The 27,796-nt window shown below is 38.1% G+C and overlaps 1 protein-coding gene and 1 long non-coding RNA gene across 5 annotated transcripts in view; both read left to right on the forward strand.

The window, feature by feature from the left end:
• Positions 1–27,796, forward strand: part of LOC145722453 (uncharacterized) — a 388,135-nt gene that overhangs the window by 83,047 nt on the left and 277,292 nt on the right. The gene's annotated exons all lie outside the window — the stretch shown is intronic.
• Positions 8,684–27,796, forward strand: part of PFDN1 (prefoldin subunit 1) — a 62,432-nt gene continuing 43,319 nt past the window's right edge. For 2 of the 3 annotated variants that reach the window (XM_081826978.1, XM_081826977.1), the window contains exons 1-2: positions 8,684–8,842; positions 11,211–11,377. In XM_081826978.1, coding sequence (XP_081683104.1) covers positions 8,810–8,842; positions 11,211–11,377 — 200 coding nt within the window. In that variant the 5' untranslated portion in view covers positions 8,684–8,809. The remainder of the gene's footprint in view (positions 8,843–11,210; positions 11,378–27,796) is intronic. The other variant, XM_006731443.3, reaches the window with a different exon arrangement.

Consider the following 27,796-nt stretch of genomic DNA (forward strand, 5'->3'; position numbering starts at 1 on the left):
TTTGCATCCCCACCAGCAACACACAGGGTTCCAGTTTCTCCACATCCAGCCAATACTTGTTATTTTCTATATTGTTTTTGTTTTTAGTTAATAGCCATCCTAATGGGTATGCAGTGGTATCTCATTGTTTTGATTTGCTTTTCCCTAATGATTAGTGATGTTGAGGGTCCTTCCATGTGTTCATCTTCCTTGGAGAAATGTCTATTCAAATCTTTGCCCATTTTTAATTGGGTTGTTTGCTTTTCCATTGCTTAATTGTAGCAGTTCTTTATATAACTTGGATACTAATTCCTTACTATGTATCTAATTTGCACATATTTTCTCCCATTCCATGGGTTGCCTTTTCTCTCTTGATAGTGTCCTTTCATGCTTAAAAGTTTTTAATTTTGATGAAGTCCAATTAATCTACTTTTTTTTGTTGTCAGTGCCTTTCCATTTCATGGAAATCATTATTAAATCCAATGTCAGAAAGATTTCTCCAATGCTTTCTTCTAAGAATTTTATAGTTTAGCTCCTACATTTAGGTCTTTTTTTAAATTTATCTGAGAGAGAGTGAGAGAGAGAGCATGAGTGGGGGGGAGGGGTAGAGGGAGAGGGAGAAGAAGGCTTCCCACTGAGCAGGGAGTCCAACGCAGGGCTTGATCCTAGGACCCTGGGATCATAATCTGAGCCAAAGGCAGATGCTTAATGGACTGAGCCATCCAGGTGCCCCTCCTACATTTAGGTCTTTGATCCATTTTGAGTTAATTTTTGTACATGGTGCTTAGTAAGGGTTCAACTTCATCCTTCTGCATGTGGATATCAATTTTTCCTAGTATCTTTTATAGAAAATTATGATAAAAAAAGATATAAAATATGACAGCATATACATAGACACATGGAAGAAGGGGAGGAAAAAAGAGAAAGAATGCATTTGGAGCCTTTCTCTTCTATTTTTGGGGATAGTTTGAAGAGAATAGGTATTAACTTCTTTAAATATTTGGTAAAATTCACCTCTGAATGCATCTGGTCCTGGACTTTTATTTTTTGGTAGTTTTTTTCTTACTGGTTCAACTTTATTCATAGTCATTAGTCTGTTCAGATTTTACATTTCTTTCTGATTCAATTTTGGAAGGCTGTATGTTTTTAGGAATTTATCCATTTCTTATAGATTTGTCCAATTTATTGGCATATAATTTTTCATTGTACTTTCTTTTTTGTTTGTTTTTTGTTTTCTAAATTTAAATTCAGTTGATTAACATATAATGTATTATTAGTTTCAGAGGTAGAGCTCAGTGGTTCATCAGTTTTATATAACACCCAGTGCTCAACTTGAGAAGCAAGGCAGAGGATCACAGGGGAAGGGAGGGAAAAATGAAACAAGATGAAACCAGAGAGGGAGACAAACCATAAGAGACTCTTAATCTCAGGAAACAAACCGAGGGTTGCTGGAGTGGAGGGGGGTGGAGGGATGAGATGGCTGAGTGATGAACATTGGGGAGGGTATGTGCTATGGTGAGTGCTGTGAAATGTGTAAGACTGATGAATCACAGACCTGTACCCCTGAAACAAATAATACATTATATGTTAATAAAAAAAATATTTAAAAAAGGAAAAAAAGAAGAAAAATACCCAGTGCTCATTACATTATGTGCCCTCTTTAATGTCCATCACCCAGTTACCCCATTCCCCAACATCCCATCCCCTCCAGCAACCCTCAGTCTTCTTCCCATGATGAAGAGTCTCTTATGGTTTGCTTCCTCTCTGATTTCATCTTGTTTTATTTTTCCCTCCCTTCCTCTATGTTCCTCTATTTTGTTTCTTAAATTCCATATATGAGTGAAATCATATGATAATTGTCATTCTCTGATTGACTTATTTCGCTTGGCATAATACCTTCTAGTTCCATCCACATTGTTCCAAATGGCAAGATTTCATTTTTTTTTTTTTTAATGGCTGAGTAGTATTCCGTTGGATATATATACCACAACTTCTTTGTTCACTTATCAGTCAGTGGACATCTGGGCTCTTTCCATAGTTTGGCTATTGTGGACATTTCTGCTATAAACATTGGGGTGTAGATGCCCCTTCTGATTAGTACATTTGTATCTTTGGGGTGAATACCCAGTATTGCAATTGCTGGTTTGTAGGGTAGCTCTATTTTCAACTTTTTGAGGAACCTCCATACTGTTTTCCAGAGTGGCTGCACCAGCTTGCATTCCCACCAATGGTGTAAGAGGGATCCCCTTTCTCTGCATCCTCGCCAACATCTGTCGTTTCCTGATTTGTTAATTTTAGCCCTTCTGACCTGTGTGAGGTGATATCTCATTGTGGTTTGATTTGTATTTCCCTGATGCCCAGTGATGTGCAGTATTTTTTCATGTGTCTGTTGGCCATTTGGATGTCTTCTTTGGACAAATGTCTGTTCATGTCTTCTGCCCATTTCTTGATTAGAGTATTTGTTCTTTGGGTGTTGAGTTTGATAAGTGCTTTATAGATTCTGGATACTAGCCCTTTATCTGATAAGACATTTGCAAATATCTTCTCCCATTCTGTTGGTTGTCTTTTGGTTTTGTTGACTGTTTCCTTTGCTGTGCAAAAGCTTTTTATCTTGATGGTCTCAATAGTTCATTTTTGCCTTTGTTTCCCTTGCCTTTGGAGATGTGCCTAGCAAGAAGTTGCTGCAGTCGAGGTCACAGAGGTTGCTGCCTATTCTCCTCTAGGATTTTGATGGATTTCTTTCATCCATTTTGAGACTATTTTTGTGTATGGTGTAAGGAAATGGTCCAGTTTCACTCTTCTGTATGTGGCTATTTTTCATTGTACTTTCTTATTAGCCTTTGTATTTCTGTGGTGTCGGTTGTTACTTCTCTTTTGTTCCTGATTTTATTTATTTGGGTCCTTTCTCTTTTTTTCCTTGATGAGTCTGGCTAAGGGTTTATCAAGTTTGTTTATCTTTTGAAAGAACCAACTCTTGATTTCATTAATTAGTTCTTTTTTATTTTTTTGGTCTCTGTCATTTATTTCTTTTAAAAAATCTATTTATTGGGGCGCCTGGGTGGCTCAGTCATTAGGCGTCTGCCTTCGGCTCAGGTCATGATCCCGGGTTCCTGGGGTTGAGCCCTGCATCGGGCTCCCTGCTCAGCGGGAAGCCTGCTTCTCCCTCTCACACTCCCCCTGCTTGTGTTCCCTCTCTCACTGTCTCTCTCTCTGTCAAATAAATAAATTAAATCTTTTTTAAAAATCTATTTATTATTATTATTATTTTAAAGTAAACTCTACGCCTACCATGGGGCTTGAACTCATGACCCCAAGATCAAGAGTTGCGTGCTGTTCCAACTGAGCCAGCCAGATGCCCCTCTGTCATTTATTTCTGCTCTGACCTAATTATTTCCTTCCTTCTGTTATTTCCTTCCATCTTGGGCTTTCTTTGTTCTTTTTCTAGTTCCTTTAGGTGTAAGGTTAGGTTGTTTATTTGAGTTTTTTCTTATTTCTTTAGTTAGGCTTGTATCATTATGACCTTTCCCCCACTGAATGGTCTTGGCACACTTGGGACAAAAAAAAAAATCGTTTGACTATATATTGAGGGTTTATTTCTGGGCTCTCTGTTTTTTTCTAAGATTGAATGAAGATCAATCTTAGAGATAATGAGAGGGAGAGAGTGAGCGAGAGCACAGGGGGAGAGGCTGCAAGAGAGGGGAGAGGGAATCCTAAGCAGACTCTGAGCTGAGTGTGGAGCCCGACTTGGGGCTCGATGGGGGCTCAATCCCACGACCCTGAGATTACAACCCTGAGATCAGGACCTGAGCTGAAACCAAGAGTTGGACCCTAAATTGACTGAACCACCTAGGCACCCCACTGGGCTCTCTATTGTATTCCATTTGTACATTTGTCTGTCTTTATGCCAGCATCACACTGTTTTGATTACTGTAGTTTTATAATAAAGTTTGAACTCAGGAAGTGTGAATCCTCAGTTTGCTCTGCTTTTTCTAGATTGTTTTGGCTATACAGGGTTCCTTGAGATTTCATATGGATTTCAGGATAGGTTTATCTATTTTTGCAAAAAAAGTCATTGGGACTTTGATAGGGATGGCATTAAATCTATAAATCATTTTGGGTAGGATTGACATTTTAACAATATTAATTAAATCCTCTAATCCATGAACACAGAATGTCTTTCCATTTATTTGTGTATTCTTTAATTTCCATCTGCAACATTTTGTAGTTTTCATTGTACAAATCTTTCACTTCCTTTGTTATGTTCTTTTTTTTTAAGATTTTATTTTTTTATTTGACAGAGAGAGACATAGTGAGAGAGGGAACACAAGCAGGGGGAGTGGGAAAGGGAGAAGCAGGCTTCCTGCGGAGCAGGGAGCCCGATGTGGGGCTCGATCCCAGGACCCTGGGATCATGACCTGAGCCAAAGGCAGACACTTAGTGACTGAGCCACCCAGGCGCCCCTGTTATGTTATTTCTGAGTATGTTATTCTTTCCGATGTTATTGTGAATGCAATTATTTTCTTAATTTCCTTTTCAGATTGCTTATTGTTAGTGGATAGAAATGCAACTGATTTTTGCATGCTGACTTTGTATCCTTATACTTTTTGAGTACATTATTAGCTCTAATAATTTTTGTGTGGAATCGTTAGGATTTTCTAATTATAAGGTTTTATCATCTGTGAACAGGGATAATTTTATTACTTCTTTTCCAATTTGGATGCCTTTTATTTCTTTTCTTGCTTAACTGCATTGGCTAGGACATCCACTACTATGTTGAGTAGAAGTGGAGAAAGTGGGCACCCTTGCCTTGTTCCTTGTCTTACTGGAAAAGCTTTCAGTCTTTTACAAATGAGTATGATGTTCACTATGGGTTTTTTATATGTGGCTTTTATTATGTTAAAGTTGTTTTATTCTATTCCCAGTTTGCTAAGTGTTTTTGTCATGAAAGGGTCAAATAGAATTTTAAGAATTAAAGTTTATAATTATTCAAATAAAAACCCAAGGAATGACTTAAATAGTAAACTAGACATAGTTGAAAAAAGTTAGTAAATTAGTGAGGAAAATTGAATAAATCATTCAGGATTCAGCATGGGGAAATAGTAAGTATAAAATAGAGGCAAAGAGATATGGATGATTCAACATATTTTTAATAGGGGTTCTAATTAGGAATAATGACAAAAAATGGTGGGAAGCCAATATTCCATGAGCTACTGGTTGAACATTTTTCAGAATTAGCATAAAACCTCAGATTAAAGAAGTGTACTATGTCCCAAACAGGAAAAATAAAGAAAACACACACACACACACACACACGTAAAAGGGCAGAACCTAGAACAATGTGAATGTCTTAAAAGACACGAGAGATAAGACAGGTTTCTGGGGCACCTGGGTGGCTCAGACGGTTAAGCGTCTGCCTTCGGCTCAAGTCATGATCCCAGGGTCCCGGGATCCAGCCCGGCCAGCTCCTGGCTCAGTGGGGAGCCTGCTTCTCCCTCTTCTTCTGCCTCTCCCCCTGCTCATGCTCTCTCTCTCTGTATCTCTGTGTCTCAAATGAATAAATAAAATCTTTAAAAAAAAAAAAAGGTTTCTAACAAAATCATGAAAAGCAGCCTGACAGAACTTTTTATCAGTATATGAAAGCCAGAAGACTATGGAAAAATGTCTAATAATTGTCAATCTGTAATTCTATACACAGCTAATCTGTCATTTCAAACTAAGGGTGAAATTAAGACAATTCTACATATACAAAGTGTCTTACTTTCATAAGGCTGCCATAACAAAGTACTATAAACTGCGTAGCTTAGAACAACAGAAATTTATTTTCTCACAGTTTTAGAGGCTAGAAGACCAAAATCAAGATGTTGACATTGTCATTGTCCCTCTAAAAGCTAGAGAGGGTTTCTTGCCTTTTTCAGTTTCTGATAGCCAGAAGGATAACTACAATCTTCACATGGCATTCTTCTGTTTCTTCACATAGTCCTCTTTCTGTGAATGTCTATCTCTAAGTCTAAATTTCCCCTTTTTTATAAGGACACCAGTCATTATTGTGCTACGGTATGTTTGTGTACCCCCAAAATTCATATGTTGAAATCTTAACCCACAAACACGATGGCATTAGCAAGTGGGGCCTTTGGGAAGTGCTTAAGTCTTGAGAATGGAACCCTTACGAATGGGAGTCATGTTCTTATAAAAGAGACCCCACAGAGGTCTTCCACTCTTTCTTGTGAGAACACAGCAAGAGGTCAGAAGTCTGCAACCCAGAATATGGCCCTCATTCAACCATGCTAGCACCCTGATCTTGAACTTCCAGTCTCCAGAACTATGAGAAATAAAAGTTTGCTGTTTATAAGCCATCTAGTCTGTGGTATTTTGTTATAGCAGCCTGAAGGACTAAGACATATTGGATTAGGGCAACCGCAACAACCTTATTTTATTTATTTATTTATTTATTTTTTAAGATTTTATTTATTTATTTTGAGAGAGAGAGCACATGAGAGGGGGGAGGGTCAGAGGGAGAAGCAGACTCCCTGCCGAGCAGGAAGCCCGATGCGGGACTCGATCCCGGGACTCCAGGATCATGACCTGAGCCAAAGGCAGTCGCTTAACCAACTGAGCCACCCAGGAGCCCCGCAACAACCTTATTTTAACTTGATTACCACTGTAAAGACTTGATTTCCAAATAGATGACATTTGGATGTACTTCAACTCATCTTTTTTGGGGGGGACACAATCAAACCTATCATACAAGGCTAAGAGTTTACTCTCCAAGACTCTTCCTGAAAGAATCTACTAAAAGACTTACTTCATCAACAAGGAAATTAAACTCAGGAGGAAGGAGTGGTATGCAAAAAGGAACAATGGCCAGAAAAATTGAGAGAAGATTCTTTCTTAAGGTCCCACTGCTTTTAAGTAGTGCAGGCAGTATTTGAACCCAGGTTGTCTGACACCTTAGCCTATGCTTCTAACTTTGACATTACATACGCCTCTATGAGGAGTGTTTTAAAATCCCATGAGGTAATGTACAGGTAAGTGTCTGAGACTTTCTTTGAATTTTAATTTTTAGTCATTATTAATTAACTATCTATAACGAAGTTCTAAGAAGGTCCCAGAATAGAATTAGGCCTTTCTTTTCTTTACCAGATTAGAGAAAAATGGCTAGTTTTCTTCTGTAGAATTTATTCTTACTGAGTGTTTATTTTGTATTTCTTCTTTGTGAGGCACTGTAATCAGTGTTTTGGGTATAAGTGGGAGAACCATTATTCCATAGTTCTTGATTTCAAGGAGCTTAGAGTTTAATAAGAATTTTTTTTTTTGGTAGGAGATCCTGGGTGGCTCAGTTGATTAAGCATCTGCCTTTGGCTCAGGTCTTGATCCCAGGGTCCTGGGACAGAGTTCCACATAGGGCTCCTTCCTCAGCAAGTAGTCTGCTTCTTCCTCTGCCTGCCAATCCCCCTGCTTGTGCTCTCTATCTCTCTCTGAAAAATAAATAAATAATATCTAAAAAAAAAGAAAAAGTTTTCTTTTTTTTAAGGTAGGAAGTATCATGTACCTCAGAAAGGAACAGATGTAGTCTTGAAGAGAGTTCAGAGGAAAGATTATTTTTGGTCTGTGTGATGAATGATACAAAAAGGCAAAAAAAAAAAAAAAAAGATAATGGGAGAGGTGGCCTGCTTCCTAGACCTTGAAAGACAAACATAATAATGCTAACTACATCAACTTAACTATAACTATTGAGTACCTACTGTGAGCATGGTGCTATGCTTGGAGCTTTTCCCAGTCTTATTCCCTAAAATAACTGTATGAGGTCAATATTGTTACTCTCAAATTAAATAAGGACACAAACTCTACTGTCACACAGCTACTGAAGTGGAACCAGACAGACCTAGGCAAGAGCAAACACTGAATCCAGAGCTAGCTGGATCCAAATTCCCTGCCTTTCCCCCTCTCTCCCAAGTTTTTAGAGTCGGTAAAACATCCATTTCTTCCGTTTCTAAAAGTCTAATTACTATTCATCTTCTGGTTGAAATGTAGTCTGGAGGTGGACTTGCATCAGGTCATAAAGGGAGTTTGAGAAAACACAAACTTCCAGGCCCCAATTTCAGATATTTTTAAGTAATTAACTCTGGGATGAGGACCAGAGACTCTATACTATTATTTTTTAAAATATTTATTAGAGAGAGAAAGCATGAGCGCAGGGGGAGGGGCAGAGGGAGAACCCAAAGCAGACGCCCTGCTCAGCGTGGAGCCCAGCGCAGGGCTCAATCTCAAGACCCCAGAGATCACCACCCAAGCAGAAATCAAGAGTCAGGACCTTCAAGCGACTGCACCACCCATACACCCCAGAGAATCTGTATTCTTTCAGCAAATTTATTTGGCTTCTCTTGAGAACCACTGTGTCTAGAAGGTCTTCCAGAAGATTTCAGTAGAAATAAATTCTTTGGAAGAACACTTCTACTAAAACTGCTGGACTTCTCCATACTGGCATGCCTGAGGCTTAGGTTGATTCTTCTACTTCCCCGACAGCACAGGGACTAGTTGAAGTAATGAATGCCTGAAGAAGTTTTGGCCTGATCTACTTACAACTCTAGTCACCAAGCACTAACTAAGCTACTTGTCAAAGCGCTTAAAACCACACTGAGAATCTGCGTGCCAAGCCTGATAAATCACATGGGGAAAACGTAATCTGTATTCGTAACATTTCTAGAAGCCGGGCTAGTCCGACTCGTGCGCAGGCGCAGAAGGAAAGGGACAGTCGAACCGCCAAGGCTTGCCCCTCCTCCATCCTCTTTCTGGCTTTATCGTACTGCGCAGGCGCACTGAGTGAACCAAGATGGCGGCTCCCGTGGATCTGGAGTTGAAGAAGGTAAAAGAGGGTCCTGACCTGCCTCAGGCTTCTCTTTGGGAAGCTAAGGGGATATATCAAATGGTGCTCGAGTCCTGAGGAAGGCAAGAGGCCCCAGGGAACTGGGGAGTGATTTCCCAGAGTCCTGAGGCGGGACCAGGTCTTCTTAGGTTGGCGTGGGGGGCGAGCAACTCTTTCTGGGCAAGAGCCGGTTGGGCTGGTCTGGTTGTCTCGCGGGCCGATAGCTGGCCTGTTCTCTCGTTCCGAGCTCCAGAGCCGTTTCGTTGTGTGGAGGCTTCAGTTCTATAGTAAGGCCTGAAGTAAGCGTTTCAAATTGGAGACCCTTCGGACCGCTTGCCTGAGCTGAGGCATCTGTAATTCTAAATCCTCATTTGCTTTAAAAATTCCCAAGTCCACTCTGTGTTTTTAGGCCACTTACTTGATCCTGTAACGTGAAAGGTCGCAGTATCTACATACAGGTCAGAGTTAGAGAGTCTCATAGCAATGTTAATATCAGAGCTTTAACTCCCAGCCCTACTCCCCTTCCCCTTTTCTTGAAGGACTTGTCAAAAAAAGAAACAGGTCCGTAAAATTTTCCAAATTTAATCTGTATCAGAAGGAATTGGGCTCCTCTCTTCAAACAGTTGCTTATAAATGTGTTTAGTCAAAAGCGTTTTCGCCATCTAAGGGTTGTCAGGGAAAGGATCCTGGACTTCATCTACTTTAAACCTGTACTTTTTCTAGAAAAGGAAACTGAGTTCCAGAAAAGATTTAGTCAAAAGTTGGGACTAGAATCCACTGTTCTTACTTTACTCCACACCTTTTGATTATTTAGGTTCTTCAGAAGAGCAAATTTTGCGTCTTAATATTTCTTCTGGTCAACCTTTGCATATGAAATAGGACAGCTGGGCTAGTTGTTGCTCCTAATAAATGAAGCTGTTTGTTATTACCCGGAGGATATATGTGTATGTAACTTGCTTTTTGTCTTCTTTTGAAACTTGTAAATTTAGTCTTTAACGTGGTGTTCTCTAATGCTGTAATATCTCAGCTTGAACAGTTACCAGCTTCCTTAGCAAAGTGTGTACAGAACAGTCAGGTAATTTTACATGCAAAACAAAATTCATTTTAAGAATTCTTAACGAATTCTAAAAATTTACCTTTTTTTTTCTGTTAAGAGTTCAAATGTAAGTCGGGGTTTAGTGAAAGAGTAAACAGTTGAGTACAGCTGTGAGTAGTCTTAGCTCCCAGTATTTGAATTCGTTAAGAAACCCCTGGGCAATGAATGCAAACTAAGAAAATGATTGGAGACTTAAATTGGGTAGTTTTGAGAGCTAATTAAATTAACTAAAAAAAACTTGTTTAAAGGTTTTATCTTCTAATATCTTTATAAGGTCTTTGTTGTTGTTGGAAACTAATAGGAAGTTTCAGGCACCTCCCTCCCCAAATGAGTCTTTGGAAACCTACTAGTAGGGGAGAACAAAGTCAGAAAAAAGTTTAGTAGCCTTTGCCTTGTATTGTTGCAGTCACAGATGTTATTATTATGGAATAAATTTGACAGCATCTGAAAGTCATTCCAGGCACTTAAACAAGAGTATCCAAGAACTGTGTTTAAGTGTACATGAGGGTCAAATTTGGCTTGGTATGTGGATATGAATATCATGATGCAGTTCTTCTACCAATGCTTTGAATTTTTTTTGTTAGTTTTTTATCTTTATCTCAAAAATATTTGTATTCTGAATATTACTGTAGACAGTAGAATAGAAACATTCCTGAACTAGGGGTCAGAAGAAATGGATTTAAGTGCCTGCCTTACCACCTAATAGTTGTTCAACCCTGTGCAAGCCACTTTTATCTCTTCAACAAATTTAGTTACTTTAACTTGTAAAGAGTGATGATGAAACTGCCATCCCTAACTCATAGGATTATTGAGAAGAGTAAATGAGATACTATATTCTTCAATGTTCTCATATTAATATTCCCTTGTTAGTATTTCAGACAAATGTGAGAAAGTGTTTTGAAATCTAGTCATGTAACACAAATGAAGTGAGTCGTTGTATTTGTGGTTCTTGTTTTGAATCTCTGGATTTCATCCTCTGACTCTTGCATTTATTGTTTTTATTACTGCTTGGATACCTGCTTTTTCATAAGGTTATTTAATGTGCATTTGTTCTGCTTCAAATAGACTGCATCTTCTGAGGACAGGATAAGTTTATTATTTAGTATGGTGGCTTGATTGTTTACAATTATATTGACTTTTACTGATGTTTGTGTTGGTAAATTTAACAGCTTTGTCTCTGGTTAATATGCTTTATTTTAATGTGTTTGGATTTGACTTAAGTGTTTCCTGTAAAATGTTTAACCCACTAAATCAAGGACTTGTTTTTATTAGGCCTTCACAGAGCTTCAAGCCAAAGTTATTGACACTCAACAGAAGGTGAAGCTTGCAGACATACAGATTGAACAGCTAAACAGAACGAAAAAGCACGCACATCTTACAGATACAGAGATTATGACTTTGGTAGATGAGACTCACATGTATGAAGGTGTAGGAAGAATGTAAGTAAAATATATCCTTAAGGGGGTTATTGTGGGAGAGTTTTTGTCTAGAGTTTGTTCATTTTAAAACTTGGGTTAAAGTATCATAGTAGTTTTGAGGATCATCGCGTCAAAAAAAATGCTAACTGAACCCCAGAGAGATGTGTTTAATATTAGACTTTGAAGTACATTTCTTAAATATTTTCCTGTTCTTCTCTCTATGATCAGGTAGGTACTTAAGTGTATAACTTCAATGACAAAAATATGATTTGTCATGAAAAGATGTTTATAGTAATTTTGTGTGTGAAGATTTATTTAAGTAGTTGTAGTTTTAACTTTCCCTATGCTACCTGATTTATTAGGAATCATACAAATCCTAGGTCTTTTAGATGTTTGTCCAGTTTTGTAAAATAAAAATAGATTCATTTATCATTTAAATAAACTCATCCTATCATACGTGAGAAATCAAGTAAACCAATTTGCCCTTTGTTCTAATTGTTATATTATTAACCACCCACACTGCACTTTTCTTCTTTTAAGAAATACATTACCCTTGTGAGGGAGAATAGATCTGCTTCGCCTTCTCTAAGCAGTAAATAAGGAATGGAAAAGCCCTTAACTACAGGTCACATTCCATTACAATGAGCTAAAAGGAGAAGACTGATTTTTTTTTTTTTTAAGTGGGGGAGGTACAAGAGGAGGGTTTTTCTGGAATTTGGTCTTTGAATATTATTTAGTAAGTGGACCGTTACTTCAAGTTTGGAGATCTTTTAGTTGAGTGGAATTTGACCTCGGTCTTAGGATGACTTGTTTTGTGATTGATTTGAAGGAAGCGTAACATGTGTAACATTTAGTAATGGCTTTGGAATGACATCATGAGAAGTGGGCCCTGCTCATGACTAGCTACTCCATTTCTTTCTGGAAAAGAGATTATGATAAACATGTGATTTGCTTTCTCAGAATAAACAATATATCACAAATAAATTTTATCTCTGTAGTTCATATTTTTCATTTTAGCTTATTTTTAGAGGAAGAGAATCCCACTTTGAGGGTTTGCTTACTGGGACATGAAAGAATTGGAATGATAACAAAATAGAAACCTTGAATATCTGTCTGTGTAGTATGAGGTGCATTGTTGGCATTCACTGCAGGGTAGTTTTATCCTTAATGTGAATATCCTTAGGTATTAAAACAGTAATGTTAGCTTTCCTAACATGTTTGTAACATGTTGCACCTGGATTTCATGTCACAGCATTAGCTTTTGCAACAGTTAAAGAATCTCTTTTTCCAAAAATAGAAAAACTCTTGACTGTCTTTGGCCTTTTGAGCTATAATGAAGTTTTTAGTTTTAATCAGAATAATTTAATTTATTAAACATAGTGCATAAGTGGGGTAGTTGCCTTTTTTGCATACTGCCCTAAGTGCTACAAATAGGTTGTATTCCATGCGAAGAAGTATAGAATTAAAAGGCTAGGATATGATTTAGTTAATGTACAACAGTAGTAGTATTTCCCGAAGATTTATTTCATGTATAAGAAATACATAGTTTTTAAGTGTTTGGATAAAGTGAAACCTACATAGTTTCAAACTTTGGTTTTCAATTTGACTTTTACGCTTTCTGCATCCCACTGAGTGCAAATTTGACCCTGCATTGTAGGGGCATGTAAGGTGAACAGCGTTTGTTGTTTGGCTAGAGTATTAGTGCCCTCAGGAAGAAAAGACTTGCTGAGGATTAGTCTGGTCATGAGGATGTTCTCCTTGATGCTAAACCTGAAATAACTATTTCTGAATTTATAGTCTTGAGTAATCTTGAGTATCATTGTGATTCACTTTAATTCCAGTCTTTACCTTAATTTGTCTTTTCCTTTTTGAGTATTATTTGGGAATTCTAATTAGAATACTAATTTTTCTCAAGCTGTTGTTTTAAAACCATGAATTATAAAATCCAAAATACTCCATTTTTGTTTTAGAATCTGTGGTAGATTTTTGCCATTGCTGAAATTCAGGCGTCATTGTATCTTGCCTAGATTATTGCAATAGCGTCTTAATTTTCTTTCTGCCTTTATTCTGTCTGTCCAAATGCAGTCTTCGTACTTCTGCCGGAATTGATCACGTCCATATTTTTCATAAAATTCTTTGATCTCTTGCCCATAGGATAAAATCTAAACTTATTAGCCTAGTATTCATGTTCATTCATAATCTGTCCATTATTTTATTTTTTTTTAAAGATTTTATTTATTTATCTGAGAGAGAGAATGAGAGAGAGCATGAGAAGGGGGAGGGTCAGAGGGAGAAGCAGACTCCCTGCTGAGCAGGGAGTCCGATGCGGGACTCGATCCCGGGACTCCAGGATCATGACCTGAGCCGAAGGCAGTGGCTTAACCAGCTGAGCCACCCAGGCGCCCCATAATCTGTCCATTATTAATGTAACTCCCTAGCCTCAAGTCCTGCCACTTTCTATTCCCAGGCTCAGGATAGCACATAAATTTCATGTCATGGACTTAACTTCTTGTATTGATTTTGCGTTATCTGTTGAGAAGGAGTTTGAGTTTCATGTGGACTTTAAACGTGTTTTAATTGATTAGTAATGTCTGTCATGGGTGAAGGTAGAAGAGTAGTAAGCACATGTTCCAGAAATGGTTGTCCCTACTTTTGTCACAGGGCTTTGTCACACATGTTCTTGCTTTTGCTCGTTCTGTCCTTGGCCTGAAGTATCCCCATAGCTCATCTTCTCTGAAGATTTTTCGGTTCTCCCTGGCAGACTTATTCCACGCTTCTTGGGTGATACCAGAGCTTTTGTTCCTGTAGCTAGTACAGCAGAGAAAGAGAGATGATTGACTTCTAAATAGGTCTTTTTTCTCAACTAGATCGTCAGCTCTGTGAGACCATGTACATATTTGTCTTTGTTTCCTCAGTTCTCAACATAATGTCTGACACAAAATAGATGTTAAATGTGTCTTGATTTGGGGCGCCTGGGTGGCTCAGTCGTTAAGCGTCTGCCTTCGGCTCAGGTCATGATCCCAGGGTCCTGGCATCAAGCCCCACAATGGGCTCTCTGCTCAGCAGGAAGCCTGCTTCTCCCTCTCCCACTCCCCCTGCTTGTGTTCCCTCTCTTGCTGTCTCTCTCTCTGTCAAATTAAAAAAAAAAAAAAAATCTTTAAATGTGTCTTGATTTGAAATGAGTATGATTCGTTCTCTTGCCTAAAATAACTGCATTTTCTTTTATTTCTTTAGAAAGAAAATATGTTTGGAAAGTTGGACAATTAAGAATTAGGATTTCTTATTCTGTTTTAGAATATGATTCAACAAAGGTGAAATTGTAAAAGTAATGTATTTTGACTAAGGTCAGAGGAGTTGTTTCTGACCAAAATTATGTCCTTTGATTGGACAGTATTAATTCTTTATGAAATCTACCGAGAAAGTTGACTAATTCTAAATGCCAACCAGTTGCAGAGATGTTCATTCAAAACTGAAAGTATAGAAGAACATAAGCCTTTAGAATTATGCTGAGGACAGTATAATCCTTAAAGAATAAAGGTTATTCTATGCAGAATACTATCAATATAACAGTATCTCTTTTACCTTCCTCATTTTCATATAGGATGGGAATCAGATTTTCCTTTATAGGGTATGTATTTAGTTTAACCAAATCTTGCCAGCCCAGATGTCTTTCAAGTCACAAGTATGGAGAAATTTGGTAGTATTAAATACCTCTTATATATGGCTAATTGTGGTTTTAAACAAGGAAAATCAGGCTATAGGGTAAGAGATGATGAATTGCTATATACTGTAAGCTCTGCATATTCATTGCTCAAACTATATGCCATCCAGTCTCTTGGCGTGTGGCCAGCACATTTTAGTTCTCTTACTTCATATTCTTTGGAGAGGCTGTTATGTAGCCTGATACTACTACCACCAATTTCTAGTTTGGCTACTTAAGCTGTTTGTGAGCTGACCTCACCATACTGCTTTGAGAACTATGATGAAAGTTACAACTGTGGAATGATCTGTCTGAATAGTTTGCAAGTGTTTGTCTTTGCATCTTTCTAGCATGCAAGGAGGGAATAGACATAGTTCGCAAATACTACATGAATGTTTCTTGTATCTTTTTTTTTTTTCCTGAAAAGAACCAGTTTATAATGGTTTATGGGGGTTTTCTTCCCTTTTAGTTTGCACACTAGAAAATAAGAGTATTTTTTAAAAATAAGAATTATATTTGAAAGTGTATGTAAAGGACATTTAACCATGCTGGTATTTGAAAGGACCATCATTAGAATAAATGTCAGACTTACTTTTATGAACACTAGGTATGATCCTGACCCTGATGTCAGGTTTATTATTCTATAATTTTAATGTCCTTTTACTTGAGCATTACATAAACTTCTTTTTTCCAAAAGAGACAAATTAAGCTTTTAATTTTTTTAATATGGGAGGAACTTGAGTAGATCAGCCTTTGAGAAGAATGATTAGTGCCTTTTTAAAACTTGAACCCCACTAAAAATAACTTTGTACCATATTTAAACCAATTTAGAGGTATGCCACCATTCTGTGGGTATTTTTTACATTTAAGGAACTAAGAATGAACAATGGTATAAATCTACCAACTAGATAAGTGTCTAGCAATGCAGAAATTGCTGTTTGGGAGCGGTGTTGCTATTTCTACTTGTTGAAGTAATTTGATGGTTGATCTCTAATGGCTGAAAGATCCAGAAGTATAAAACCTAAGATAAATGTGGCACAGGTAGAAAGTAAAAACAGTAGATGTATTCCTGATAGGTAACAAATTAAGATCAACAACAAAAATCTAAACAGTTGAGCAACTTTCCAATTATTTAGGCTGTAGTAATCTGAATTCTTCATGACAGCTTGTTTGAAATGCCCTTTGTTTAAAATACTATGTTGGTTTTGTTGTTATTTTAATTGTTAGTTTGGATGTTGACCTGTAATTTGAATCGTGACATTTATAAAGCCAAGTTGAAATATTTGCTCTTTCTCTGTTTCATTATGTTAAATATTAATAGAAAGGGACATAGTCATGGTGCAAGTTTTGAAACCATTTTACAATTTCATGTAGCTGTAGAGTTGGTATTCCAGTCAATTTGAGGTAATTTTAAAGCCGACAAAATAGTTGTACTAGATTAGGAAATAAACCACAAATCTTGGTGCAGTAAATATTGTTGATGTTACAGTAAAAATAATTATGTATTGTTCTTACTGGAATCAAGTTTGGATATTTTATTTAGTGCTTGCTATAGAAGAAAAAAGTATACATTACTTTTGTTGTGAGAGCACACTGCAGATATAAATTTATCAGCTCCTTGTATACTACTTTATACTTAGAAAAAATGAAGCAAAGATAACTAAAGAGTTCTTCTTCCCTTTGAAAATTATTTTGTTTTTTAGATTTAATTTAATTTAATTTAATTTTTTAAAGATTATTTATTTGACAGAGACATAGCGAGAGAGGGAACACAAGCAGGGGGAGTGGGAGAGGGAGAAGCAGGCTTCCTGCGGAGCAGGGAGCCCAGTGTGGGGATGTGGGGCTCGATCCCAGGATCCTGGGACCATGACCTGAGCCGAAGGCAGACACTTAACGACTGAGCCACTCAGGCGCCCCTTAGATTTCATTTTAAAGGAAGAGGGGTTCTTGATGTTGAGCTGCTTTTACTAATAGACTGTGACCCACCCTTTTTGTGTTTTTTATACGGAGCCATTTAAAGTCCTGGCTTTCATTGCTCAGAGTTCTAAGGGAAAAAACAACTTCTCTGTTGTGCAGGGAAAAATGACTTCAGTCTTGTTGATGCTGAGTATGTATATGCTGAGTATATGACCCCAGATGGGCACACTCTTCTCTTTCACAGATGTGGTACTCTAGGGAGAGGAGATTTTTGAGTAATATTCTTAATTTCCTTAAGTTGTTAGTGATTTAAAAACTCAGATGTTGATTATAACTGCTGTACGGCTGTGTAGAATGACATCACCGTTTTTGTGCCAGGGGAAGTTAGCAAACATTTGCGTAGCAATTACATAGCTATGTTTCTTCTTCAGAAGATTATTTTTAATAATTCTTTCCCTTCTTCCCCTCCCATGTCCTCCAAATCCAGACTGTCACACTGAAACACAGGAAGTTAGTTTCGAAAATCGTTGTGCTAATTACAAGTTTATTGTAAAGGGAAAAGAAGTCTGTTATACTTACCTTGGGATGTGCAAGCATGCTAAAATAAAATTTTTATTTAATGTGCCCTTACTTATTTTAGGCTCGAACTTGATTTAAAAATGTAAATATAATTGATTCATTTGGTTACTTGGAGGACTTGTCTTTTGCATTTCCTGACATCAAAAGGCCTGACTTTTTTTTCTCTTTAAACTGGCAAAGGATTAAACAAGACCTGCTTTTGTTGCATGAAAGTAGCAATTACTCAGCAATACAAGAGGATACTACAGTGTATCCCAATTGGTGATAAGGATTGATTTAGTAAACTGAGGGAAGGGTGAAAAATACCATTACCTTGTTGTTCCTATCTAAATAAAAATTAAGGTAGCAGTAACCTTGAACTATGTTACTTTGTCATTGGGGAATTGTTTGCTGCAACTGACTGCAGCTGAATTTCTCAGAAATGAAAAACAATCAGTTTTAAGCTTTACCAAGAATTTTCTGATTTTAGCTGCCACTTATCTCATAATGGCAAATTTAGGAACAACTTGCTATCTAATCTGTTTGAGAGAGGACTGGAATGGTCACGTCAAGGAACATAATCTGCTTAATGAAACATCCAAAAGGAGCTCAGAAGGAATACTGACCTAGAAGGTGAAAGTCCGTCTACCTGTGTATGTGAACACACACTTGGTAGGGACTTCTTAGTATTCTTTCTTATTCCTTGTATCAGGAATTGCTGTGAGCTACAAATACCTTTTGCCCAGAAGGAATGATTAGGGTTGCAGTTTGTTGCATGCACCATTAGTGCCTGTGGTTTTGTGAAGAATGTATGCTCAGTTTATTTTTAGCATTTAAGTTCGAATAGACATGTCTGAGGGAATGTTCTCTTATTGTCCTGGCCAGGAACTCTCATTGCCATCTCTTGTTTTGAGGAAGGTCAACTACCTTGAAATGGACCAGATTACTTGGAAGACACTGTTCCCTTGGCTTTGAAGAGGACTTGAAATGTTCTCATATCAAATCTGCACATTAGCAAGAGCCCAGTATTAAAAATGTGTCTTTAAATAGATGAGAGCATGACTACCTAAACTGAGCCTTTTACATTGTTTGGCTCAGGGTAAAAAGATTTGAATCACAATATGCATCCTGTATGTGTGTCTGAGTCTTTTGCATTTGTGCCAAAATATATTTATATTCCTCTGACTTTCTACTTTTGTACCAGGAGTCTTCTGTTCTGTTTGTGTCCTTCAGTACTCACTGGATAGTAATTTTTACTCTCCAATGGTTATATTTCATTCGGTGTTACATTTTAACCTTCTAGTAAAATAAATATCACATCTTGGAAAAAGTTGTAGCAAATCTTGATGATTATATGTGGATATGTTTGGGGTTTGATGAAGCTAGAGTAAAAGTGGTAAACATCAGAGGTGATTACTTACCAGAATACTTAGAATACCAAATAGTGACCAAAAATAAACATCATGTTTCAAATAGATTAACATACTACTGCTTTCATTTTAGAAGTAATAGTTTGATTTAAAAATACACAGTGATTTCTAATTAGTACAAATCGAACCTAGCAGTGTGTGGGTTACTTATCTAGAAGGGACATTTACATGGGCCTGGGTTCCTGAAGGGACATTGGTCCTCTAATAATTCCAGTGAATTCTCATTCCTCATCTAATTTGACCTATCAGTAGCATTTATTCCATCTGGTCTTGCTTCCCTTGTTGAAACATTTTCTTCCTTTGGCTTCTAGGATATCACCTCTTGGTTTTCCTTTTCTTTTACTGGCCATTCCTTCTCATTCTCCTTTACTGTTTCTTTTTCTTTACCATTTCCAAATTTTAGATTGCACTTGGGTTCAGTCTTTGGAATTTTTTTTTCTTCTCTTGTCTATACTCAGTCTCTTAGTGATCTCATCTAGGCTTATCTCTTTAAGTGCCTTTTTATATACTGGCAACTCCCAGATTTTTATCTTTAGCTTATACCCCTTCCCTGAACTCCAGACTTGTATATCCACCTGCCTAGTTTATATCTCCATTTGGTAGGCATCTCAGAATTAACTTGACCAAAATAAAATTCTCACTGTTTACAAGTAAACCAGTTCCTCCCTACAGTCTTCTTCAGTTCAGTAGATGGAACTACATCTACATCTCGTAGGCATCCTTGACTCCTCTCTTTTAATCTTCCATTCAGTCCATTAGCAAACACTGTCTTTAAATTTGGTCCAAAATCTGAACATTTCTACTTACCACCACCCTGATCTCAGCTACCATCATATTATTGCAGCTGCTTCCTCTCTGGGCTCCCTGCTTCCATCCTTACCACTTTATAGGTTTTCTCAACTGAGTGCACAGAGTGATCCTTTCAAAACATGTCTGATCACTCTAGTCAAAACCTTCAAATGGTTATCACTGAAAGAGACAAGGGCTTTGCAGTTGCTGATCTCTCTGTCTGGAGCTTCCTTCTTCAAGATGTCTCCCGTACACCTTTCTCTTCCTTGAGGCCTTTGTTAAAAAGGCATTGAGGCCTTTTATAACCATCCTGTTTAAAATTGTGCACATACTTCGACTCCCACTTTCTTGCCTCTTGTACTCTCTTTTTTTGTCTTTATTTTTCTCCATAGCATTTATAACCGTCTGGCATACTATAGAACTAATTATTCATTTTTCTTAAGTAAACTTTATTGAAATATAACATATATGGTAAAATACACTCATTTTTAAGAATACAGTTAGATGAATTTTGACAACTGTAACCATCACTCCAGTCATGATATAGAACATTTTCATCAGAAGTTCCTTCTTCTCCCAAGTCATTTCTTCCCTCCCTGAAGTTCTGCTCTAGGCAATTGATAATCTGACTTGTATCACTGTAGATTAATTTTGCCCATTTTAGAACTTCATATGGAGTGCACATATATGTGTGTGTGTATATATATATATATATATAAAAGAGAGAGAGAGAATCATTATAGAATGTACTCCTTTGTGTGGTTTCTTTCATTAAGCACAATGCTTCTGAGATTTATCAATATTGTGTATATCAGGCTTCCAATGCTGGGCTGCAGTTCCACTTCTTTACTCTTGCCTCTGCCCTCTTTGTGCTTGCCAGCTTTATCTTCCAGTTTGGCTGTAGGAGTTCCAAATATTTCATTCAGATGTGACAACATCTAGAGTTAGAAAGTACCATGTTTTCTATGTCACATTTGTAGGAGCAAAGAAATCTTTCTCAGAAGTCTTTAAAAGGGCCACCTCTCACATTTCATGACAAGAACTTTATCACGTGCTTGGGCTTAAATCTTGGGGGATGGGACTGCCATGATTGGGTAAGACCAATCAAGATTCACCCCAGGATTCAATTCCCTGAGTCACTTGGGGAAGTGGAGGGTCTCCAAACAAAATTTGGGCTCTTCAACGAAGAAGAGGAATGGATATTGGGTAGCCAACCAGTAGTGTCTACTAAAATCGTCAGCAACAGTCTTTACAGTGACCAACAGTTGAGGGCTAGCTACATGAAAACTCTTGGTACTATATGTAAGATGAATTAGGGAGAGTTTAATTAGGGACTACAGAAGGAAGCTATTGAAGTAGTTCAGGAGTGTAATAATAAGGGCATAAGTTAAGGTGGCAGAAGTGGAATGGAAAGGAAAAGGGTCAGTATGAAAGAAAATGATGAGTCAGTGATAAATTGGGAATATAGAGGGTACAAGGAAGGTATTTGCAGGTTTGGGACTTAGGTGAGTGGGCAAGTGGTGGTATCATTGATATGAAATGGGGAAACTGCTTGTAGGGAATGTTGGTATGGGTAGATAAAAGGAGTTTAATTTGGGACATGTTGAGTTTGAGATGTGGAACATACAAGTAGAAATGACAGATGATGCAGAGATAGTGTAGTTGATGGGGGTGATATTATTTTGCGATATTTTGTCGTTGATGGGGGTGATATCATTTAGCCAAGTTGAAGCCTTGAAAATAAATGAGTTCTTGGAGGGACTTTGGGTAGAGGTAGCTTGGTGGATAGCCTTCCATAATGCTTGAAATACTGACCCTGGAAGAGAAAAGGAAGGGGTTGTGTGTTTAAGAATATAGTAGTAGATGAGGGGACACAGTATAGTACTAAGATGTAGCAGCATCCCTCAGAGTTAGATTTGAGCATACTGTGTTCTGCAGATTTCTTCTGCCTAAGGTATGGCAGGTCTAGGTGCTGTATTTCTGCATTATAATCTGAAACTATGCTATTTTGTTGCTCAGATAGTTCCACTTTGGCCATTGGTTCTTTCAGGTTGTCTTCAACTTGTCCCCAACCATTTTTCGTTTGTTTCTTTTAGAGAGAGAGAGAGCGCGCGTGCGTGTGCGTGCACACACACAAGTGCTTTGTTGGGGGAGGGGCAGAGGGCGAGGGGGAGAGAGAATCTTAAGCAGGCTCCACATTTGACGGGATCTCACAAGCCATGAGATCATGACCTTAGCTGAAATCAAGGGTCAGACGCTTAACCGACTGAGACACCCAAGGATTTAAGGATGAGTTGTGGGCGCCTGGGTGGCTCAGTTGGTTGGGCGACTACCTTCGGCTCGGGTCATGGTCCCGGAGTCCTGGGATCGAGTCCCACATCGGGCTCCCGGCTCAGCAGGGAGCCTGCTTCTCCCTCTGACCCTCTCCCCTCTTGTGCTGTTTCTCTCTCTCTCTCTCTCAAATAAATAAATAAATAAAATCTTTAAAAAAAAAAAAGTTTAAGGATGAGTTGTACTCCACTGTGTATATATACCACATTTTTTTTATCCATCCATTAATGGACACAGGTTGCTTCCATGTCCTGGCTATTGTAAAACTAGTGCTACAGTGAGCATGGAGTGCATATCTTTTCAAACTGGTGTTTTCTTTTTCTTTGGACGAATACTTAGAAGTAGAATTGTTGGATCATATGGTAGTTCTATTTTTTATTTTTTGAGGAACCTCCATACTATTTTTTATAGTGTTTGCAACAATTTATATTTCCACCTACTGTGCTCAAGGCTTCCCTTTTCTCCTTGTCCTTGCCAACGCTTGTTATTTCGTGTGTTTTTATAATAGCCATTCTCAAAAATTTGTGGTGACATCTCATTGCGGTTTGATTTACATTTCCCTAATGATTAGTGATGTTGAGTACCTTTTCATGTACATGTTGGCCATCTCTCTGTCTTCTTTGGAAAAATGTGTATTTAGATCCTCTGCCCATTGTTAAATGAGGGTTTTTTATTATGTTGTGAGAGTTCTTTTTTTATGTATTTTGGATATTAGCACCTTATCATATATATGATTTGCAAATACTTCCCAATTCACAAGTTGCCTATTTTCTTTTTTTTTAAAAATTTTTTGTTGTTGTTGTTTGTTTTATTTATTTATTCATGAGAGTCAGAGAGAGAGATAGAGAGAGGCAGCGGCAGAGGGAGAAGCAGGCTCCCCGCCTAGCAGGGAGCCTGATGCGGGACTCGATCCCAGGACGCTGGGATCGTGACCTGAGCCGAAGGCAGACGCTTAACCGTCTGAGCCACCCAGGCGCCCTTCATTTTATTTTCTTGGCTGTGTATAAGCTTTTTGGTTTGATGTAGTCCCCCTTACTTATTTTTGCTTTTGTTGCCCAAGTTTTCTTCTGGGAGTTTGATGGTTCAGGTCTTATGTTCAAGTCTTTAATCCATTTTGAATTGATTTTTTTGTGCATACTGTAAGATAGTGTCACAGTTTCATTCTTTTCATATGGCTATCCAGTTTTCCCAACGCCATTTATTGAAGAGACTGTCATTTCCTCATTGTATATTCTTGGTTCCCTTGCTGTAAATTAATTGATCATATATATGTAGGTTTATATCTGAGCTTTCTATTTTGTTTCATTGATCTATGTCTGCTTTTAGGCTAGTACTATATTTGATTACTATAGCTTTGTAATACAGTTTAAAATCAGGAAGTATGACACCTACAGCTTTGTTCTTTCACAAGATTGCTTTAGATATTTGGGGTCTTTGATGGTTCTGTACAACTTTTAGGATCCTTTGATGCAATTCTGTGAAAAATGCCATCAGAATTTTGATGGGGAATGCATTAAATCTGTAGATTGCTTTGGGTAGTATGGACATTTTAACAATATTTGTTCTTCCAGTCCATGAGCATGGAATATATTTCCATTTGTGTTGTCTTCAGTTTCTTTGATCAGCGTTTTATAGTTTTCAGAGTACAGGTTTTTCATCTCCTTGGTTAAGTTTATTCCTAGGTATTTTATTATTTTTGGTGCAATTATTAATGGGATTGTGTTCTTAACTTCTCTTTCTGCTACTTCATTATTAGTGTATAGATATGCAACGGATTTCTGTGTGTTGATTTTTTGTTTTTGTTTTTTCTTTTTGTACGTTGATTTTGTGACTTGCAGCCTTACCAGAAGTCATTTAACAGTTCTAATAGTTTTTTGATAGAGTCTTTAGGGTTTTCTCTATATAGTATAATGTCATTTGCAGATAGTGAAAGTTTTACTTCTTCCTTACCAATTTGGATGCCTTTTATTTCTTTTTCTTGTCTGATTGCTGTGGCTAGAACTTACAGGACTCTGTTAAATAAAAGTGGTGAGAGTGGACATCCTTGCCTTGTTCCTGATCTTAGGGGGAAAGCTCTCCATTTTTCCACCATTGAATATGATGTTAGCTGTGGGTTTTTCTTATATGGCCTTTATTTTGTTGAGGCATGTTCCCTCTAAACTTACTTTGTTTCAAGGTTTGCATCATGAATGTGTTTTATACTTTGTCAGATGCTTTTTCTGTATCTACTGAATGATCATTTGGTTCTTATCCTTTCTTTTATTGTTAATGTGATGTATCACGATGATTGATTTGCAAATATTGAACCACCCTTGCATCCTGGGAATAAATCCCACTTGATAGCGGTGAATGATTTTTTAAATGAATTGTTGGGTTAGATTTTCTAATATTTTGTTGAGGATTTTTGCATCGATGTTCATGAGAGATCGTGGCCTGTAGTTCTCTTTTTTTTGTAGTGTCTTTATCTAGTTTGGTATCAGGGTAATGCTGCCTCATAGAATGAATTTGGAAGTTTTCTTTCCTTTTCTATTTTTTGGAATAGAGAAGAATAGGTATTAATTCTTCTTTAAATGTTTGGAAGAATTCACCTATGAAGTTGTCTGGTCATGTACTTTTGTTTGTTGGGATTTCTTTATTTTTGATTCAGTTTCAATGCTGGTAATTGGTCTGTTCAAATGTTCTGTTTCTTCCTGATTCAGTTTTGGGAGGTCATATGTTTCTAGGAATTTATCCTTTTCTTCTAGGTTGTCCAATTTGCTGGCATATTATTTTTCATAATATTCTCTTATAATCCTTTGTCTTTCTGTAGAGTCAGTTATTTCTCCTCTTTCATTTCTGATTTTATTTGAGTCTTTTCTCTCTCTCTTTCTCTTATTTATTTATGAGTCTGGCTAAAGGTTTATCGATTTGTTGATCTTTTCAAAGAACCAGCTCCTGGGGCACCTGGCTGTCTCAGTTGGTAGAGCATGTGACTCTTGATCTTGGGATTGTGAGTTTGAGCCCCACATTGGGTGTAGAGATTAGTTAAAAATTATAAAAAATTTGGGCGCCTGGGTGGCTCAGTTGGAAACTGAGGCTTAAGTTTGAACTCATTCTTTTTTCTTTTTTTTTTTTTTTAAGATTTTATTTATTTATTTGACAGAGAGAGAGAGAGATAGCGAGAGCAGGAACAGAAGCAGGGGGAGTGGGAGACGGAGAAGCAGGCTTCCCGTGGAGCAGGGAGCCTGATGTGGGACTCGATCCCAGGACCCTGGGACCATGACCTGAGCCGAAGGCAGACGCTTAACGACTGAGCCACCCAGGCGCCCAAGTTTGAACTCATTCTTTACTATCCACCCTGTGTTTTAGGTATATGGTGTCATAATTTACATCCTTTTATTTTGTGACTCTCTTGACTGATTTTTATAGATAAACCTAATTTTACTGCTTTTGTGGTTCCCATTTTTTTCTACTTATGGTCTTTCCTTTCCATTGAAAGTTCTGTTTAACATTTTTTGTAGGGCTGGTTTAGTGGTGATTAATTCCCTTAACTTTTGTGTGTCCGGGAAACTCCTTATCTTTCCTTTTATTCTGGGAAATTCTTTAGCTCTTTCCTGGATAGAGAAAAACCTGGTTGCAGGTTTTTTCTTTTAGCATTTTGATTATATCATTCCAATCCCTTCTGGCCTGCCATGTTTCTGCTGAAAAAATCAGTTAATAGCCTTATGGCTTTTTTCTTGTTTGTAACTGTTTTCTCTTGAGGATTTCAAAATTTTCTCTTTATCACTACTTTATGACATTTTAATTACCTTCTGTGGACCTCCTTGGGTTGCTTTTGTTGGGGGCTGTCTGTGCCTTCTGCATCTGAATTTCTGTTTCCTTCCCCAGACTGGGCGAAATGTTCAACTATTTCTTCAAATAAATTTTCTGCCCCCTTTTCTCTCTCTTCTGGGATCCCTATAATGTGAATGTTACTATACTTGATAGTGTCACTGAGTTCCCAAAGTCTTTTCAATTATTATTGTTATTTTTTTCTTTCTTGTTCAGCTTGATTGCTTTCTATTACTGTCTTCTAGGTTACTTATTCCTTCTTCTGCTTCCTCTAGGCTACTATTTATTCTGCTGTGTTTTTAATATCGGTTATTGAGTTCTTAATCTCTGGTTCATTTTACATTTTCTTTTTGTTGAGGATCTTAATGAGGTTCTCCACTCTTTTCTCAAATCCAGTGAGTCTTTCTAAACCATTACTTTATTTTTTTAATTTTTTAAAAGATTTTATTTATTTATTTGACAGAGAGAGACACAGCGAGAGAGGGAACACAAGCAGGGGGAGTGGGAGAGGGAGAAGCAGGCTCCCCGCAGAGCAGGGAGCCCGATGCGGGACTCGATCCCAGGACCCTGGGATCATGACCTGAGCTGAAGGCAGTCGCTTAACCAACTGAGCCACCCAGGCGCCCCTCTAAACCATTACTTTAAAATCCTTATCAGGCACATGACTTATCTCCATTTCATTTAGCTCTCTTGCTGTGATATTGTCCTGTTCTTTCATTTGGGGCATATTCCCTTGTCTCCTCACTTTGTTTGACTCTCTCTACTTCTATGTGTTAGGAAAGTCAGCTATTTCTCCTGCTCTTGAAAGTAGTGGCCTGATGAAGAATAGGTCCTGTAGTGCCTTGCAGTGCAGTATTCCCTGCTCACAAGTCCTGGCCCTTCAGGGATGTTTCTTATGTGTGTTGTGTGTGCCCTGCTGTTGTGGCTGATCTGTGTTTGCCTTCAGTCTAGTCGTCTTTAATGGTTCTCTTTGCCTGTTTTGGGCAGGGTTTGGCCCCCATGTTGTTAGTGGGCCAGTCTGGGTCCACCTTGTGCTTGAGTTGAGTCAGACCAGGTTTTTGCCAGAGATGCAGTAGAACTGAACTTCAGGGTGCTCTCCCTGTATTGTGCCCTGAGAAACTTTTGTTGTTGGAAAGGGCCTGCAGTCAGATCCAGTGTGTGCCTCCAGTTGGGCCTGTAGTTGGAGTGGTGTGGGGGGTTATCTTCCCTTCTCCCTGGGACAGGAGTCACTTTGGAGTGGTGCTAGCCCCTCTTGGGACTGCTTGCACACTACCAGGCTTGTGACACTGCTTTGGACGGGCTCTGAACAAGGGCATATTGGAGGGAACACGTTAGCAGCAGAATATGAGAATGGGGCTCGTGGTGCCAGCATGGTCTGTGCTGGTCTGCTGCAGGAGGGGACGTGCAGCCTCCTGGGAACACTATTGCTGAGGCCTGCCAGGTTGGAGGGGGCAGAACTGCAGAGGTGCTTGTGGACAGGGATGCTGTTAGCAAGCAAGATGGAGAGTGTAGGTCCTGTGCTGGTTCCCACAGGTATATCTAGGCTGTAGGGTGGGGAAGAGAAATGGTACTTGCCAGCTCTTTGGTTCTTGGGGAAGTCTCCCAAAGATCTCAACCCTTCCTGTACAGACTGAGGTTAGTCAATAAATCTCCTTCCCATATACCCCAGGCATTTTTCAAACTGCTGCTTCTGTGCTGTTTCTCAGCAGGAATGTTTCTTGTCCTCTCTCTCTCTCTCTCTCACTCTTTTTAAAGATTTATTTATTTATTTTTATTTTTTTTTCACATTTTAATTTATTTTTTTATTCTTATGTTAATCCCCATACATTACATCATTAGTTTTAGATGAAGTGTTCCATGATTCATTGTTTGTGCATAACACCCAGTGCTCCATGCAGAATGTGC

This window comes from Leptonychotes weddellii, chromosome 7 (genome assembly GCF_054177405.1).
Source record: "Leptonychotes weddellii isolate Sample4059 chromosome 7, ASM5417740v2, whole genome shotgun sequence".
In the NCBI taxonomy this organism is placed as follows: domain Eukaryota; kingdom Metazoa; phylum Chordata; class Mammalia; order Carnivora; family Phocidae; genus Leptonychotes; species Leptonychotes weddellii.